This window comes from Pogona vitticeps, chromosome 4 (genome assembly GCF_051106095.1).
Source record: "Pogona vitticeps strain Pit_001003342236 chromosome 4, PviZW2.1, whole genome shotgun sequence".
Lineage (NCBI taxonomy): Eukaryota > Metazoa > Chordata > Lepidosauria > Squamata > Agamidae > Pogona > Pogona vitticeps.
This window is the reverse complement of record NC_135786.1, coordinates 40,827,929-40,841,255: the sequence shown is the minus strand read 5'-3', so window position 1 is coordinate 40,841,255 and position 13,327 is coordinate 40,827,929. Positions and strand designations below refer to the sequence as shown.

At 41.2% G+C, this 13,327-nt stretch overlaps 2 protein-coding genes across 4 annotated transcripts; one reads left to right on the top strand and one right to left on the bottom strand.

Moving 5' to 3' along the window:
* Window positions 1–332: 332 nt before the first annotated feature.
* On the top strand, window positions 333–6,805 carry LOC110072336 (CMRF35-like molecule 5). 3 transcript variants are annotated; one of them, XM_020780586.3, is made up of 4 exons: window positions 333–535; window positions 2,681–3,013; window positions 4,100–4,250; window positions 5,638–5,956. In XM_020780586.3, exons 1-4 carry the CDS (start codon window positions 496–498, stop codon window positions 5,726–5,728), a joined length of 615 nt encoding a protein of 204 aa, XP_020636245.3. In that variant the 5' UTR covers window positions 333–495; the 3' UTR covers window positions 5,729–5,956. The 3 variants fall into 3 exon arrangements, with proteins under 3 accessions (XP_020636245.3, XP_020636247.3, XP_020636249.3); XM_020780588.3 differs by lacking the exon at window positions 5,638–5,956 and adding an exon at window positions 6,677–6,805 and having other exon boundaries at window positions 375–535; XM_020780590.3 differs by having other exon boundaries at window positions 375–535; window positions 2,831–3,013.
* Window positions 5,345–13,258, bottom strand: BCL2L15 (BCL2 like 15). The gene is made up of 5 exons (XM_020780591.3): window positions 12,714–13,258; window positions 10,508–10,626; window positions 7,465–7,665; window positions 6,527–6,798; window positions 5,345–5,721 (listed from the first exon to the last, which is right to left on the bottom strand). Exons 1-4 carry the CDS (start codon window positions 12,850–12,852, stop codon window positions 6,760–6,762), a joined length of 498 nt encoding a protein of 165 aa, XP_020636250.3. The 5' UTR covers window positions 12,853–13,258; the 3' UTR covers window positions 5,345–5,721; window positions 6,527–6,759.
* Between the last annotated feature and the right edge of the window lie 69 nt (window positions 13,259–13,327).

Below are 13,327 nucleotides of genomic sequence, written 5' to 3'. Positions count from 1 at the left end.
CACCCAGAAATAAAATCGAAGCCTGTACAATTCATGTAACACCACAGCAGGAAAGTCCAATTTTCTTCCCTATCTTAAATCTCTATTTTTGAATGCCATTTTGTAAAATAACTCTATGTATGTATTACAATACTAATCTTTCATTTCATGTGCAAGCAATCCTATTCATTTGCATTTTGATAAGCAGGTACAGAATTGCAGCCTATGGTTGATCTTAACACTGCACAAGCGTCTGGTGACATGGTCTCAAAGGAAGTTCTGCTGCTCTTGCCAGGATGTTGTGGTCATCTGCAAGAGCCTGCTCTTATGATCATTGGTGTTTCAAATAATTAGGCAGCCATTCTGTGACATACTGTTGTTTCTGTGGGTAATATTACTGTGAATTTTCAGAAATAGTAATATCTGGCTAGAGGAAGACCTTAGGTGACCAGCAGAAGATATAACATCTCTAACCCAACAATTCAGAAGACATAAGAATTAGTGCCAACATACAAGATGAAAATCTACTTTACTCTTTGGATCTTTTTTAGCACAGGTGAGAAAAATGCTATCGAACAACTTTCTGAAGTATGTCTTCTTATCTGTAATTTTGCATATTTGATACACTGAACAAAATTATGGAAGAATGTTCCATAAACTAAGACAGTGATGGCAAAGTGCAGCCTCTTGAAGATGTTGTAGTATACCTCCTATCAGCCCTAACCAGGAGTTCTTGGAGTTGCAACCAACAATACATTGATGGCTGCTTGCTCCTAGTCCCTGGTCTAAGATTACAAGAATCCTTAATAGGACAGTCTGCAATTGTAGTCATGGATCTGCTGTGCATCACTATTACCTCTTGGTCTGGGACAATATTCTTTCAAATGAATCCCTATGATACCATAGGCATCAGCATAAGCACATTTCCTAGGCCATAGGGATTAATGATGCAGTTCTAAGAAAGCTTACTCAGAACTGTAGCCTGGATTTCCCTGAATTCACCCTTAGGAATGCACTACAGGTTACCTTAAAATAATGTGAATGCATTAGGAATCATGATGAAATGTGAAGGCTCAAAACTGCTATCTATTTTCACACTTCTGCTCTTTAGAGTATCTTGAGTTAGAAAGCTTAAATAGGTTAAAGTAGCAGGAGGGAGGATTTTATCATCAAGTCAAGAAAATAAATGCCAGAATAGGGGACATTCATGCATTGTCAGAAAATAGGGTACAAGCCTGCATAACATTTGTATATGCAATTTCATAGGCATCGAAGGACATTTAGACAAAGTTGTAATCCATGTTGCCATGCTAGAGAGACCATGGCCATGTGAGATGCATCCCTGCTTAGTCCTTGCCCAAATATTATATGTGGACGGCACCTTCAAAGTCCTGCTCTCCTTCCCTGCTTACATTTATTTATTTGTTTTACTTTTACCAGTATATTTGTCTTGTACCAATATATATTTCAATTAAAGGGCTATTCTTTTTAAAGTATGGAACATGGCACTTCTAACTTGCTGGCTGCTTTCCAAAAAAGAAAAGAAAAGAAAAAAGAAAAAGAAAACCCTCTGAAAATATTGCATTTCTGAATGATAATATCATGAAGATATCACCCATGCATTTTTAATTATACACAGGGACTACACAACTGTTTCTTTTTCTTTTTCTTTCAGAACACAAAGAGCAGTTGACACTTGAAATAAGATTTAATACAGTGGTGCCTCGCATAACAAGCGCACCATTTAATGACGAATCCGCATAGCGATCTATTTTTTAGATCGCTAATGCGATCGCATTGCGATGTTTTAATGGGTAAAACATCGCATTACGATGATCGGTAAGCGTTTCGCTTACCGATCTTCACATTACGATGTTTCTAAAACAGCTGATCGGCAGTTCCAAAATGGCCGCCGCAACCATTTTCGCACCCTGCCCTCACTTACCGAGGGCCCAAAAATGGTGGCGCTATGGAGGAACTTCACTGAACGGTGAGTTTGGGCCCCATAGGAACGCATTAAACAAAGTTTAGCGATGTTTAGCGATGTTTAGCGATGTTTCCTCATAGCGACGATTAATCTGGAATGGATTAATCGTCGCTATACGGGGCACCACTGTATTAAAAAAATATTAGCAAGCCGGAAAAAGTTCAGAGGAGGGCAACAAGGATGATCAGGGGACTGGAAACCAAGCCCTATGAGGAAAGACTGAAAGAAGTGGGCATGTTTAGCCTTGAGAAAAGAAGGCTGAGGGGAGATTTGATAGCACTTTTCAAATACATGACAGGCTGTCATACAGAGGAGGGGCAGGATCCGTTCTCAATCATTTCAGATTACAGGACGTGTAATAATGGGCTCAAGTTTCAAGAAGCCGGATTTCATTCGAATATCAGGAAAAACATCTTAAATGTTAGAGTACAACAACGGAACCAGTTACCTCGGGGAGTAGTGAGTGCTTCAGCTCTGGAGGTATTCAAGAGAAAATTAGACAGCTATCTGCCAAATACCCTTTGGTATGGATTCCTGCATTGAACAGGGGGTTGGACCCGATGGCCTTATAGGCCTTTTCCAACTCCATTAGTCTATGATTCTGTGATATAGGAGGGCTAACATGAGTTTCAGCATTCAGAAGATAATAAAGATTGACTTGTATAGTATGATGTTAACATTATATGAGCTTCTGACAACATTTTCCCCCAACAGATGGTTTCACAGCAGTTCTTTGCAGTAATAAAAAGATTGCCACAGAAGGTGCAACCATAACTGTAACCTGCCTCTATGATATAAGAAACTACAAGTTTAGCAAAAAGTACTGGTGTAAGGGAAGTTCCGAAATGACTTGTGATATTTTAGGAGACACAAAGAAGTTTGTAAAGTGGAACTACAAAAGCAGATTGATACTCAATGACGGCAGGAGAGGAACTTTTTTGGTCATCATGAAGCAACTGATGACTAATGATTCAGGAATGTATTGGTGTGGAATCGACCGACCCTACAGAGATGTAATGACTGCAATGCAACTGGAGGTTAATAAAGGTAAACTACTGACTTCATTGTCATGATGCAAATGAAAAACAATCCTGTTGCCAGGTTTGGTTGTAACCAATTATTTCTTGCTGAACAAGCACCAGTCATGCTACATCAGGGAGACCAAAAAACCCTGAGAACTGATCCACACCATTTTAACACTTAGGTGGCTAGTAATTATCTTGAGAATAGTTAGGAGCTTGGGTAGGATAATTCACCTGTGCCTTATGACCTCAGAGCACAATAATATATACCCGGTATACAGTATTTACATTTCTTTTCTGCTGAATTAGTCCCCCAGCATCCTCTACTGACAATAAGCTTTACATATCCGGAGAAGGGATCCCAGGATGATGGGGGGGGGGGCTAAAATATTGTAATTTTTGCTGTCACATCCCTTAGAGGTGCAAGGGAACATTTTGAACAAAATGTTTAAAAACAAAAGTATTTATGGTGTGCAGAGGCTGGGATGCTAGAAAGCCATATTTGGACCCTGAGAGCCATGTGCAGTCTGCATTCTCACTGTCCTTCACATTTTACAGAGTAAAGTAACGGTAAGTTAGGTAAAGGTAAAGGTTCCCCTTGACATTTAGTCCAGTCATGTCCGACTCTAGGGCACGGTGCTCAACCCTGTCTCCAAGCTGTAGAGCCAGCGTTTGTCCATAGACAGTTTCCGTGGTCACGTGGCCAGCGGGACTAGACATGGAACACCGTTACCTTCCCACCTAGGTGGTACCTATTTGTCTACTTGCATTTTTACATGCTTTCGAACTGCTAGGTTGGCAGGAGCTGGGACAAGCGACGGGAGCTCATTCCGTTGCATGAATTTGATCTTACGACTGCTGGTCTTCTGACCTTGCAGCACAGAGGCTTCTGCGGTTTAACCCGCAGAGCCACCATGTCCGTAAAGGTAAGTAAGTTCCTATAAATACCCACAAATATTCTTTACTACTTAAGCTGCCAGTAATTATTTTGCAGCTTGAGCCTCCCATTCAAAATTGCCAGACATATGTAAAAATGTACTGCCTCCCCCATTCTTTTGCCTGCTGATGTGCAAGGGGCAGTAAAACTAACATTTTTCATTGTTACATACAGCTCCTGAAAAACACAAGAACTTGAAAACCACTACCTCTTCTACTAACTTCTCTTCAGCTGAAGCTACTACAGCTTTCCCAGTCTATTCCACATCTAATGCAAGTGTGTCTCTCCCATCCAATTCCACCTGCCATCATAACGTTAAGGAAATGTAAGAAGTGTTGTCTATCATTAGAATATTCAGTAGCTAACTTCACATAGAATCCAAGTTATCTTGTTTTGAAATTAATATTTTATTTGTGCTTTGACCGTTATACCAGCCATATTCACATCCTCAGTTTGGGTTACTTAATGTTTTCTATATGGAGCTGCCTTTGGAAAATGTTCAGAAACTTCAGTGGGTCCAAAATGCTAGGGCCGGATTGTTAACCGGAGCTGATTAAATAGTTTTAAACTGTTTTTATGTATCAGTTTTTAGTATGAAAGTGGAGTAATTGCTATTTAATATTAAAACAATTTATTATTTTTTAGCTTTTAATATTGACTGTTTTAATTATTGTAAGCCACTTTGCATCCTTTTGGGAAGAAAGACAGGGTATAAATATAAAAAAATGAAAATGAATACCATGAAGTGAAAAGAGAGAGAAGACAATTTAAAAAAATACTCTATCAGCTGATTAGGGTAGGGAAGGAGAAAACCACTTTTTTCTTTATCAAAAGGATCACACTTAACATACAAATGACAGTTTTCTTTGGTGTTTGAATGGTAACTCATGACCTGCAGTATATGGAAAAGACTGGTTTGCTCTGGATCTCTCCTCCCTATCTTTTTCTACTGGGTAGGGGGAGAAAAACAGCAATGTATTTGTGTGGTCCTTTTTGGGAGCTCTTTGCTAAAACTATGCCCACCTAGATTAAAATTATGGTGTTCAGACAAGTCCACTTGGACTTATGGTGACCTGCCTCCTTCTGAATAACACACTGAGACCACACGGATTGCTCAAGGCTGCACAGATGGCAGAATATGTAACTCCCTCAGCCACACAACTCTAGGTGATGTTGGTTTGGTCCTTCACCCAGAAGGCACAGTGCAGATCAGACTCCTAGTCCTATTTGCAGTGAATTGTACCAGTTCCTACCTAGAGCAAGGCATGTGTTGTAAGCTGCTGTGTACATATTTGAATGTTTGCCTTAATAGTCCAGTCATTTTGAATCATAACAAAATGACCTTTACAGTTTTTAAGATGTGCATTCTATATATTTCTGATTTAAAGTTACAAGGAATTTAATGTTGGTACAGAGCATCACAAGGACCCCACACTCTGTAGTACTTAATGGTTTAATTAACTCCTATATATAAACAAATGGCAGTATTTAAATCACATTGAAATAGATTGGGTGTACAGGTATATGTCTGTAAATACTACAAAGGAGAGCAAGAAGCTCACTTATACAGTATACTCAGTTCTGATCATAAGATACTACAGTATATCTATTATTACTAAGAATTTGTTTAGCTTGAGTTTCTAACCTTTTCCCCTCATAAAATGTCTAAGAACAATTTGATATATGAGACTCTCTTTTTCACTTCTCATTAGACACATTAGAAATTGGCATCTCATTCCATGGGCCTTTCTGCGCTGGTTGATCCTAGTTATTCTCATAACTACTTTTATCGTGACCTGTTGAGTAAACAAAAAGGCAAGTTTACCGTTAGTTGATAGCTTCCTTGTCTTTAGATCTCAGGATGTAAGAAAATAAATATCTATTTGATACAACTAATCTAATGGAGCTGTGTATAGATCAAATAAAAGATCCAACATCCACGCTGCTGAAGAACGCTATAAATTGTTGGGCAAATTTAAATTGAAATAAAGGGAATTTTTTTTCCTTACACCCTGAGATTGTAGTTTCCCCTTCAAAATTAGATGTATTGGATGTGCCAGTTCCTTTTGACTTCAAGAACTTCCAGATTGACAGTTTCTACTACTGTTTATCAAGTAATTAGTTAATCTATCATCCCTTCCTGAAAAGGTTTTATGTATTAAAAGACAGAAGAAGGAAGAGGAAAAGCACTTGTGAACAATTCATTTGTCAGACTATCAGGTATGAATATAGTGAGCAAACCTGAGTAAATGAAGCTGTATTGAAGGCATCTAGATGGGACCAATCATTCTTAAAATAATACATTTAGTAAAAAAAATACACTCAGTTGACTCATTCATGCATATCAGGGCCAGGGAACTTTTGGCCTACTGGATATGGTGAGCTCCCAGAAGCTGGCTCTGCCACCTAGTTCCCCAGCTTACTGAGTTCTCCAGCCAACAGAGATCAACAAGAACAAGCTGAATTAGCCAAATGAGTTGGATTTTTTTTTTTAGGGGGGAAGAGAAGGGCAAATCAGTTTAAATACAACAGAGTTTAAACAATTTAAATTTAAACTATGCCACCCTGGAACCCTGATAATCAGAAATTAGAAATCTTTACCAAGCTACTGCTCATGTCTGATAGATCTAACAGTAGATCACCATCGATCTTCTCCTCATCCCAATCTGCACCATCCCAGAGTACTGGCAACATAATTCTCCCATGCAGTTGTCTTTTGTTTGTTTAATTTTTGTTTTTATTGCCTTTCAGCCTCTGCTCAACCCTGCTGTAGAAACCCCATTTTCGCTGAAGCAGCAAAGTACATAAATTCTCCATGTATTGCAGGTGACATATCAGGAATTGTGCTGGCCTTCTCTGTTTCCCAAGTTCTCCTAAGATTAAAGAAAGGAAGCTATTAGAAACATTAGAAGAAAAGGACAAACGTAAATAAACCAATCCCAAAGTCATCTATCAAAACTCTTATGGCACTGATAATGAAATCTACTGGGAGTCCCCATCTATCAATCTGAGAAGGAAAAGCCACCAGGGGGTTGCACTCAACTGCATCCCAAGGTGGACATCGGGCCAAAAATGGACAATCTGAACTTTTCCATTGATCAAAGATGCAGCCTCTGCACACAGCTCGCTTTATCTCCTTGCCAAAAAGACTAGTCAGTTCCACCCACCAATTACTCTAGAACTTGGTTCCATCTGTTCACCCATCAGGATCATGGTTTGTCTTAAAAATATTTCAACCACAATCACAGATATTTAAAATAAAGCATATTGCAAAGTCTAAGTTACGAGTGGGCAACTTTTGGGTTTCCTGCTCCTGTTGGACTACAACTCTTGTCATTCTTTATCATTGGCTAGGCTAGCTAGACCTAATGGGAATTTTAGTGTTACAATGTCTGGAGGGCCACGTGTTGTCTAACGTCAGTCTAAGTAATGGGGAAAAAACAATTTCTTTGCAGTTTCATTGCACATGCTATTGGAAGGTGGCCTTTGAACAATCTGCCCAGGTCCCAAGCCATTAGGTGAACATTAACTTAACTTACCCAACCACCTTGCCTTTCAATATAGCCTCTCACTTCAGGATTTCCATTGATTGTCTGTATGAGTAAGTCTGGTTCCACTACAGCAGGAGCACTCCGTGCGAGGCACTTGAACAATTTCACAGCAACAGCCAGGAAGCTTCGTTCATACTCCAGCCCAGAATTACGACTCAGCTGCTCTATTGTTTCTCTGAATTTCTTCAGCTGTGAATGCAGAGTGGAGGTTTCTAAAACAGACAGTCTGATGCAAGAGAAAAGAGCCAGCCAGCACAGTGGGGAAACAGCTGCAGTGCACTGAACATTTTCAATATAAATGTCCTTATCAATTGGTCCATAAGTCAATATTTTTTTTAATTTTGTGAACCAACATTACTTTTCATAGTCACAGCTCCTGAAATATTACCACAACGTTCAGGATAGAGTAGGTCACCTCAGGTAAAATATGTTTTACACAGTAGTTTGTAGCCTGGAAATATTGTTCTAGAATGCTAGATCCCTCCTGTACCAGGGGAAGAATCTACTGAAGACTCATACAGACCCCTTGCAGAAAGAGTGTCCATACTGTCACTTCCTACTTGCTGTACTCTCTCCTTTTCATATTCAGCAATCTAAGCCATATGTTTAAGGTCCATAAGGTAAAGGTAAAGGTTCCCCTTGACAATTTGTCCAGTCATGTCCAACTCTAGGGGGTGGTGCTCATCCTTGTTTCCAAGCCATAGAGCTAGCGTTTTGTTTGTACACAGTTTCTGTGGTCACATGGCCAGTGTGACTAGACACATACCATGTTTCCCCAAAAATATGACAGGGTCTTATATTAATTTTTGCTCCAAAAAACGCATTAGGGCTTATTTTATCCAAAAAAGGACCTCTCTCCTTTTTGAACACAGTGAGTCGAGCAGAGATGTTCAGCGCTCCATCTTGCCCGGTAATTTTTGATTCCTTTCAGCCTGTCACGCCTGATTCTGTGGCCAGGGCGCTTGATCGCTGTCGTGCCACCACCTCCTCCCTTGCCCCTTGCCCGGCCTGGCTAATCAAAGCAGCCAGGCCTACAACAACGGAATGGGCCACTGTAATAATTAATGGGTCTTTCCTTGAGGGCAGATTTCCATCTGCCCTCAAGGAGACACTCATTAGGCCCATTAGGAAGAAACCCAGTTTGGTGGTGGACGAAATTGGCAATTACTGTATAGGCCTGTCGCCAATGTTTCTTTCCTAAGCAAGGTGGTTGAGAGAGTGGTGGCCGACCAGCTCCAGACGCACCTGGATGAAACAGATGCCCTGGATCCATTTCAGTCAGGCTTCAGGCCGCGCCATGGTACAGAAATGGCATTGGTCGCCCTGTGTGATGACCTATTGAGGGAGGCTGACAGGGGCAAAGTGTCTCTGCTGGTCCTCCTCGACATCTCAGCAGCCTTTGATACCATTGACCATAGTATCCTCCTGGGGAGGCTCTCTGAGCTGGGAATTGGTGGCCAGGCACTGGCCTGGCTTGGTTCCTTTTTAGAGGACGGCCCCCAGAGAGTACAGCTTGGGGAGAGTGTTTCAGTCCCGTGGAGTTTCCATTGTGGTGTTCCACAGGGGTCAATTATCTCCCCAATGCTGTTCAACATCTACATGAGGCCACTGGGTGGGGTCATCAGGGGGTGTGGAGCCCTGTGTCATCAGTACGCTGATGACACTCAGCTCTACATCTCTTTTCCACCTACCGCAGGAGATGCCGTTCTGTCCCTTCAGCGCTGCCTGGGGACTGTACTGCAATGGATGCAGGAGAACGGGCTGAGGCTTAACCTGGACAAGACAGAGGTACTGAGGGTGGGCGCCCCCACAGTTGGGGGCCTGGGAAACTCCCTCACTTTTTTGGGGGGTGACTCTTCCCGTTAAGGATGGGGTCCGCAGCTTGTGGATCCATCTGGACCCGGCGCTCACTATGGAAACTCAGGTGGCGTTGGTGGTCCATTCCGCCTTTTTTCATCTTAGGCGGATAGCCCAGCTGCGGTCCTATCTATGGGGCGCTCACTACCTTGGTACATGCACTCGCAATCTCAAGATTAGACCACTGTAAAGCGCTCTACATGGGGCTGCTTTTGAGGCTGTTGCGGTGGTGCAGAATGCAGCGGCCAGACTTCTCAGTGGAGTGAAAAAATACCAACATCTCACCCACCCTGGCCGCATTGCATTGGCTGCCCATCCGGTTCCGTATCGACTTCAAAGTGTTGATGCTCACGTATAAAGCCCTAAACGGTTTAGGGCCTCAATACTTGGCGGAATGCCTACTCCCACCAAGATCTACTCATGTCACTCGTGCGAGCCAGGAGGTGAGGCTGAGGAGCCTAACGCCGAGGGAGGCCCGGAAGGAAAAGACAAGAAATCGGGCCTTCTCGGCGGTGGCTCCTCGCCTCTGGAATAATCTACCCCCTGAGATTTGCGCGGCTCCCTCGCTGAGTATCTTTAAAAATCAACTTAAAACATGGATGTTTCGGCAGGCCTTCCGCCCAGCCAATTCCTGATCTCCCCTTTCTCCTCTCCCCCATTGTCTTTCCCATCTTGTTGAAATGTCTTCCATTATGTAAAAATCGTTTTTATATATTTCCCTATTGTGTATGTTGTCAGCCGCCTAGAGTGGTCTTAACCGACTAGATAGGCGGGATATAAATAAAATAAACAAAAAAATAAAAATAATAATAATAATTTTCAGGGGATGTTTATTCAAATGCAGTCATGTCATCTTCTGGTTGCTGCACAATGGTGGAAGGTCAACTTTCACTTAACTGGGGCTTATTTTGGGGTAAGCGCTTATATTATGAGCATCCTGAAAATTCATACTAGGGCTTATTTTCAGGTTGTCTTATTTTTGGGGAAACAGGGTAGTCTACTCCATAGCTCCTGCAAATGTCTTTTTTTTTTCTTGTAGTTTGACTACCTCTGGTCACACATGAACTATTGTTGCCTATCTTTGTTTCACCACTATTACATGTAGGTTACCTTGGGCATTTTTTCCTAACACACAGGAACGTTTTCTAAACTAGAGACTGGGAGGGTGCATTACCATGTTTTCCTCTTGAAGAATTCCTTGTACTTTTGCCTCTACTTCTGCATTATACTCATCTCCTAGGCGTTGCAGTGTCTTGGCAATAGCAGCTGGGTCAAAGGTGCCTGCAGAGGTAGCTGAAGTTTCAATGAAAGCAAAGAGTTGCAGTTTTTATTTCTGTGCAAATACATTTTCACTCAAATCCTAGCCCTAATATGACATAAGTATGTGTTCTGTGTATGTCTCAGTATAGATCTTCTATCCCAAAATCATAGAATCAGACATGCAACTACGAAACTGAGCTAGAGTGTCAATTATGGTAGATAGAAGTTGGTGCAAGAAACGCTAATCAAATTTGCAGATGACACAAAATTGGGTGGAATCCTAGACTAGAAGACAGAAACAAAATTCAAAATGATCTAGATAGGCTTGAGCACTGGGCTGAAAACAGAATGAAATTCAACAGGGATAAATGCAAAGTACCACACCTAAGAAAATGAAACCAAACACACCGTTAAAACATGGGGGCTACCTGTCTCAGCAATACTACGAGCGAGAAGGATCTTGGAATTGTCATCGATCACAAGCTGAATATGAGCCAAAAGTGTGATGTGGCTACAAAAAAAGGCAAATGTTATTTTAGGCTGCATAAATAGAAGTATAGTCTCCAAGTCCCACAAGGTGTTAGTTCCCCTCTATTCGGCACTTGTTAGGCCTTATCTTGAGTACTGTGTCCTGTTCTGGACACCACAGTTCAAGGAGGATGCTGACAAATTGGAACAAGTTTAGAGGAGGAAAAAGAAGATGATTAGGGGCTGGAAACCAAGCCCTATGAGGAAAGATTGAAAGAACTTGGCATATTTAGCCTGGAGAAAAGAAGACTGCTGGGAGATACCACACTTTTCAAATGCTTGGAAGGCTGCCATACAGAGGAGTGGCAGGACCTGTTCCCAATCGACCCAGAGTGCAGGACACACAACAATGGGCTCAAGTTACAGGAAGCCAGATTTCGGTTGAATAGGAGGAAAAACTTCCTAAGTGTTAGAGCAGTACAGCATTGGAACCAATTACCTTCAGAGGTGGTGAGTGCTCCAACACTGGAGGCATTCAAGAGAAATTTAAACAACTACCTGGTAGATATCCTTTGATTTGTATTCCTGCATTAAGCAGGGGGTTGGACTCAGTGATCTTATAAACCCCTTCCAACTTCATGATTCTATGAAAACGTGGCTAAAATAAAATGGTATTAAATGCAGACAAAGGCACATAGGTTTTCAAGCAAGTAGCTATGAGATCATATTCCTGCAGCCTTCTAAAATCAGTGTGTTAGAAATGGAATGTCAAGCTAATAGAAAAACTGCAGCTCAAGTCACAATCATCCAGAAAAACTGTCTTCATTGTTACAGCTAAGTTTGATATAATGGCAAGAGGCTAATGGGAGGTACTTTACTCCCAAATAGACTACAACTGTCTGTCCTCTTTAAAAAAAATCCTCACCCCAGAAAAGGATTTCCTGTAGCTTAGAGAAAGAAAGAACAATTAGATGCAAGTATGCCTTCTGCTGTGTAATATCTCCAATGCTGGCTTTTTCTGGTCCAGCCTTCACCATTCTAGAATATGAATCCCAAAATAATAGGTTCCTCCTTATATCTAAAGCTGACATAAGGGCATGCATACATACTTTTACTGCTGGCAGAAGACACCAAGGAGGTTAATCTAATGTGTAGCTTCCAATAACTAGTACCGTATATACTAGTATATTTCTATCATTGACCCACATCCAAAAGACCACTGTGTATACATGATGAGACAGTCATTCTCTAAAGCATTATCTATTATTGAGGAACATTAGGGTTTTTTCCCTACCTTTCACTTAACATTAGCCTGATTTAAAGGGTGGTGAGTTTTTGACAGCGACCCAAGATGCAATGACCTTTTGAGCAGTATCCCACTAGCTGAGGCAGAGCCTTCATAATATCATGACAATATCCTGTAAACCCATTTACTTAATGGGGTTTGCATAGGTATGACTTACTGTTCAGCAGTTGATTCAATAAGCCTACTTTGATTGAGCAGCAGTTAGATTTAGGCCCTAATAATGAATCTCTTCACACTTTAATAGAATAAAAGAGGCTTTTCCACTTCCATGTAAATTCAAACAGAATTTCCTGACTCCAAAGTTATTCATTAGGAAAGTAACACATTTCCCCACAAACATTCTTACCTCTCAGACCTTGATACCTAACTTCACACTTGGCTTGTAGGCCACGAAAACACGTTCGAGATTTCTCCTGGATTAAGTCATTAAATAATACTTCCACAATTTTCTTTGTTTGTTCTTCAAAGGTCATAGAGTTCATCATGTTCGTGGGTCTCTGTTACACCTACACGTTGCTGATGTACTTTTCCAACAGTTATTCTGCCCCTGCAGAAGAGAGACACGATCTCTCTAGCAGCTTCCCTTCTTCCAGATCAGGACAAATGAATAAAGCTTTACACTTTTACAAGCTAGCTATCTTGCAAGAGGAAGTTTGCTCTTATTATGCTGTAGCTACACGCCCACAATATTGGCATTAACAAAGGATCAGTACAACGCAATAAAGGACATTTTTTTCCAGAAGGCTTGTGTGAGTTGCATCCGTTGGTTTTTGCATTTTCTCCTTGCAGGAAACTCAGCAGTGCATTTTGTAATCTTGCATATGAAAGCAGCTGCAAACTAATATATTGCTCTCACATTGTATCTCAACGGGAATTTCATAGAGTATGTATGCCCATATTAAAGAGAACTTATTGTATCTGCTTTTCACAGTTCTGTTATCACAACTGTGCCTTGCTTAC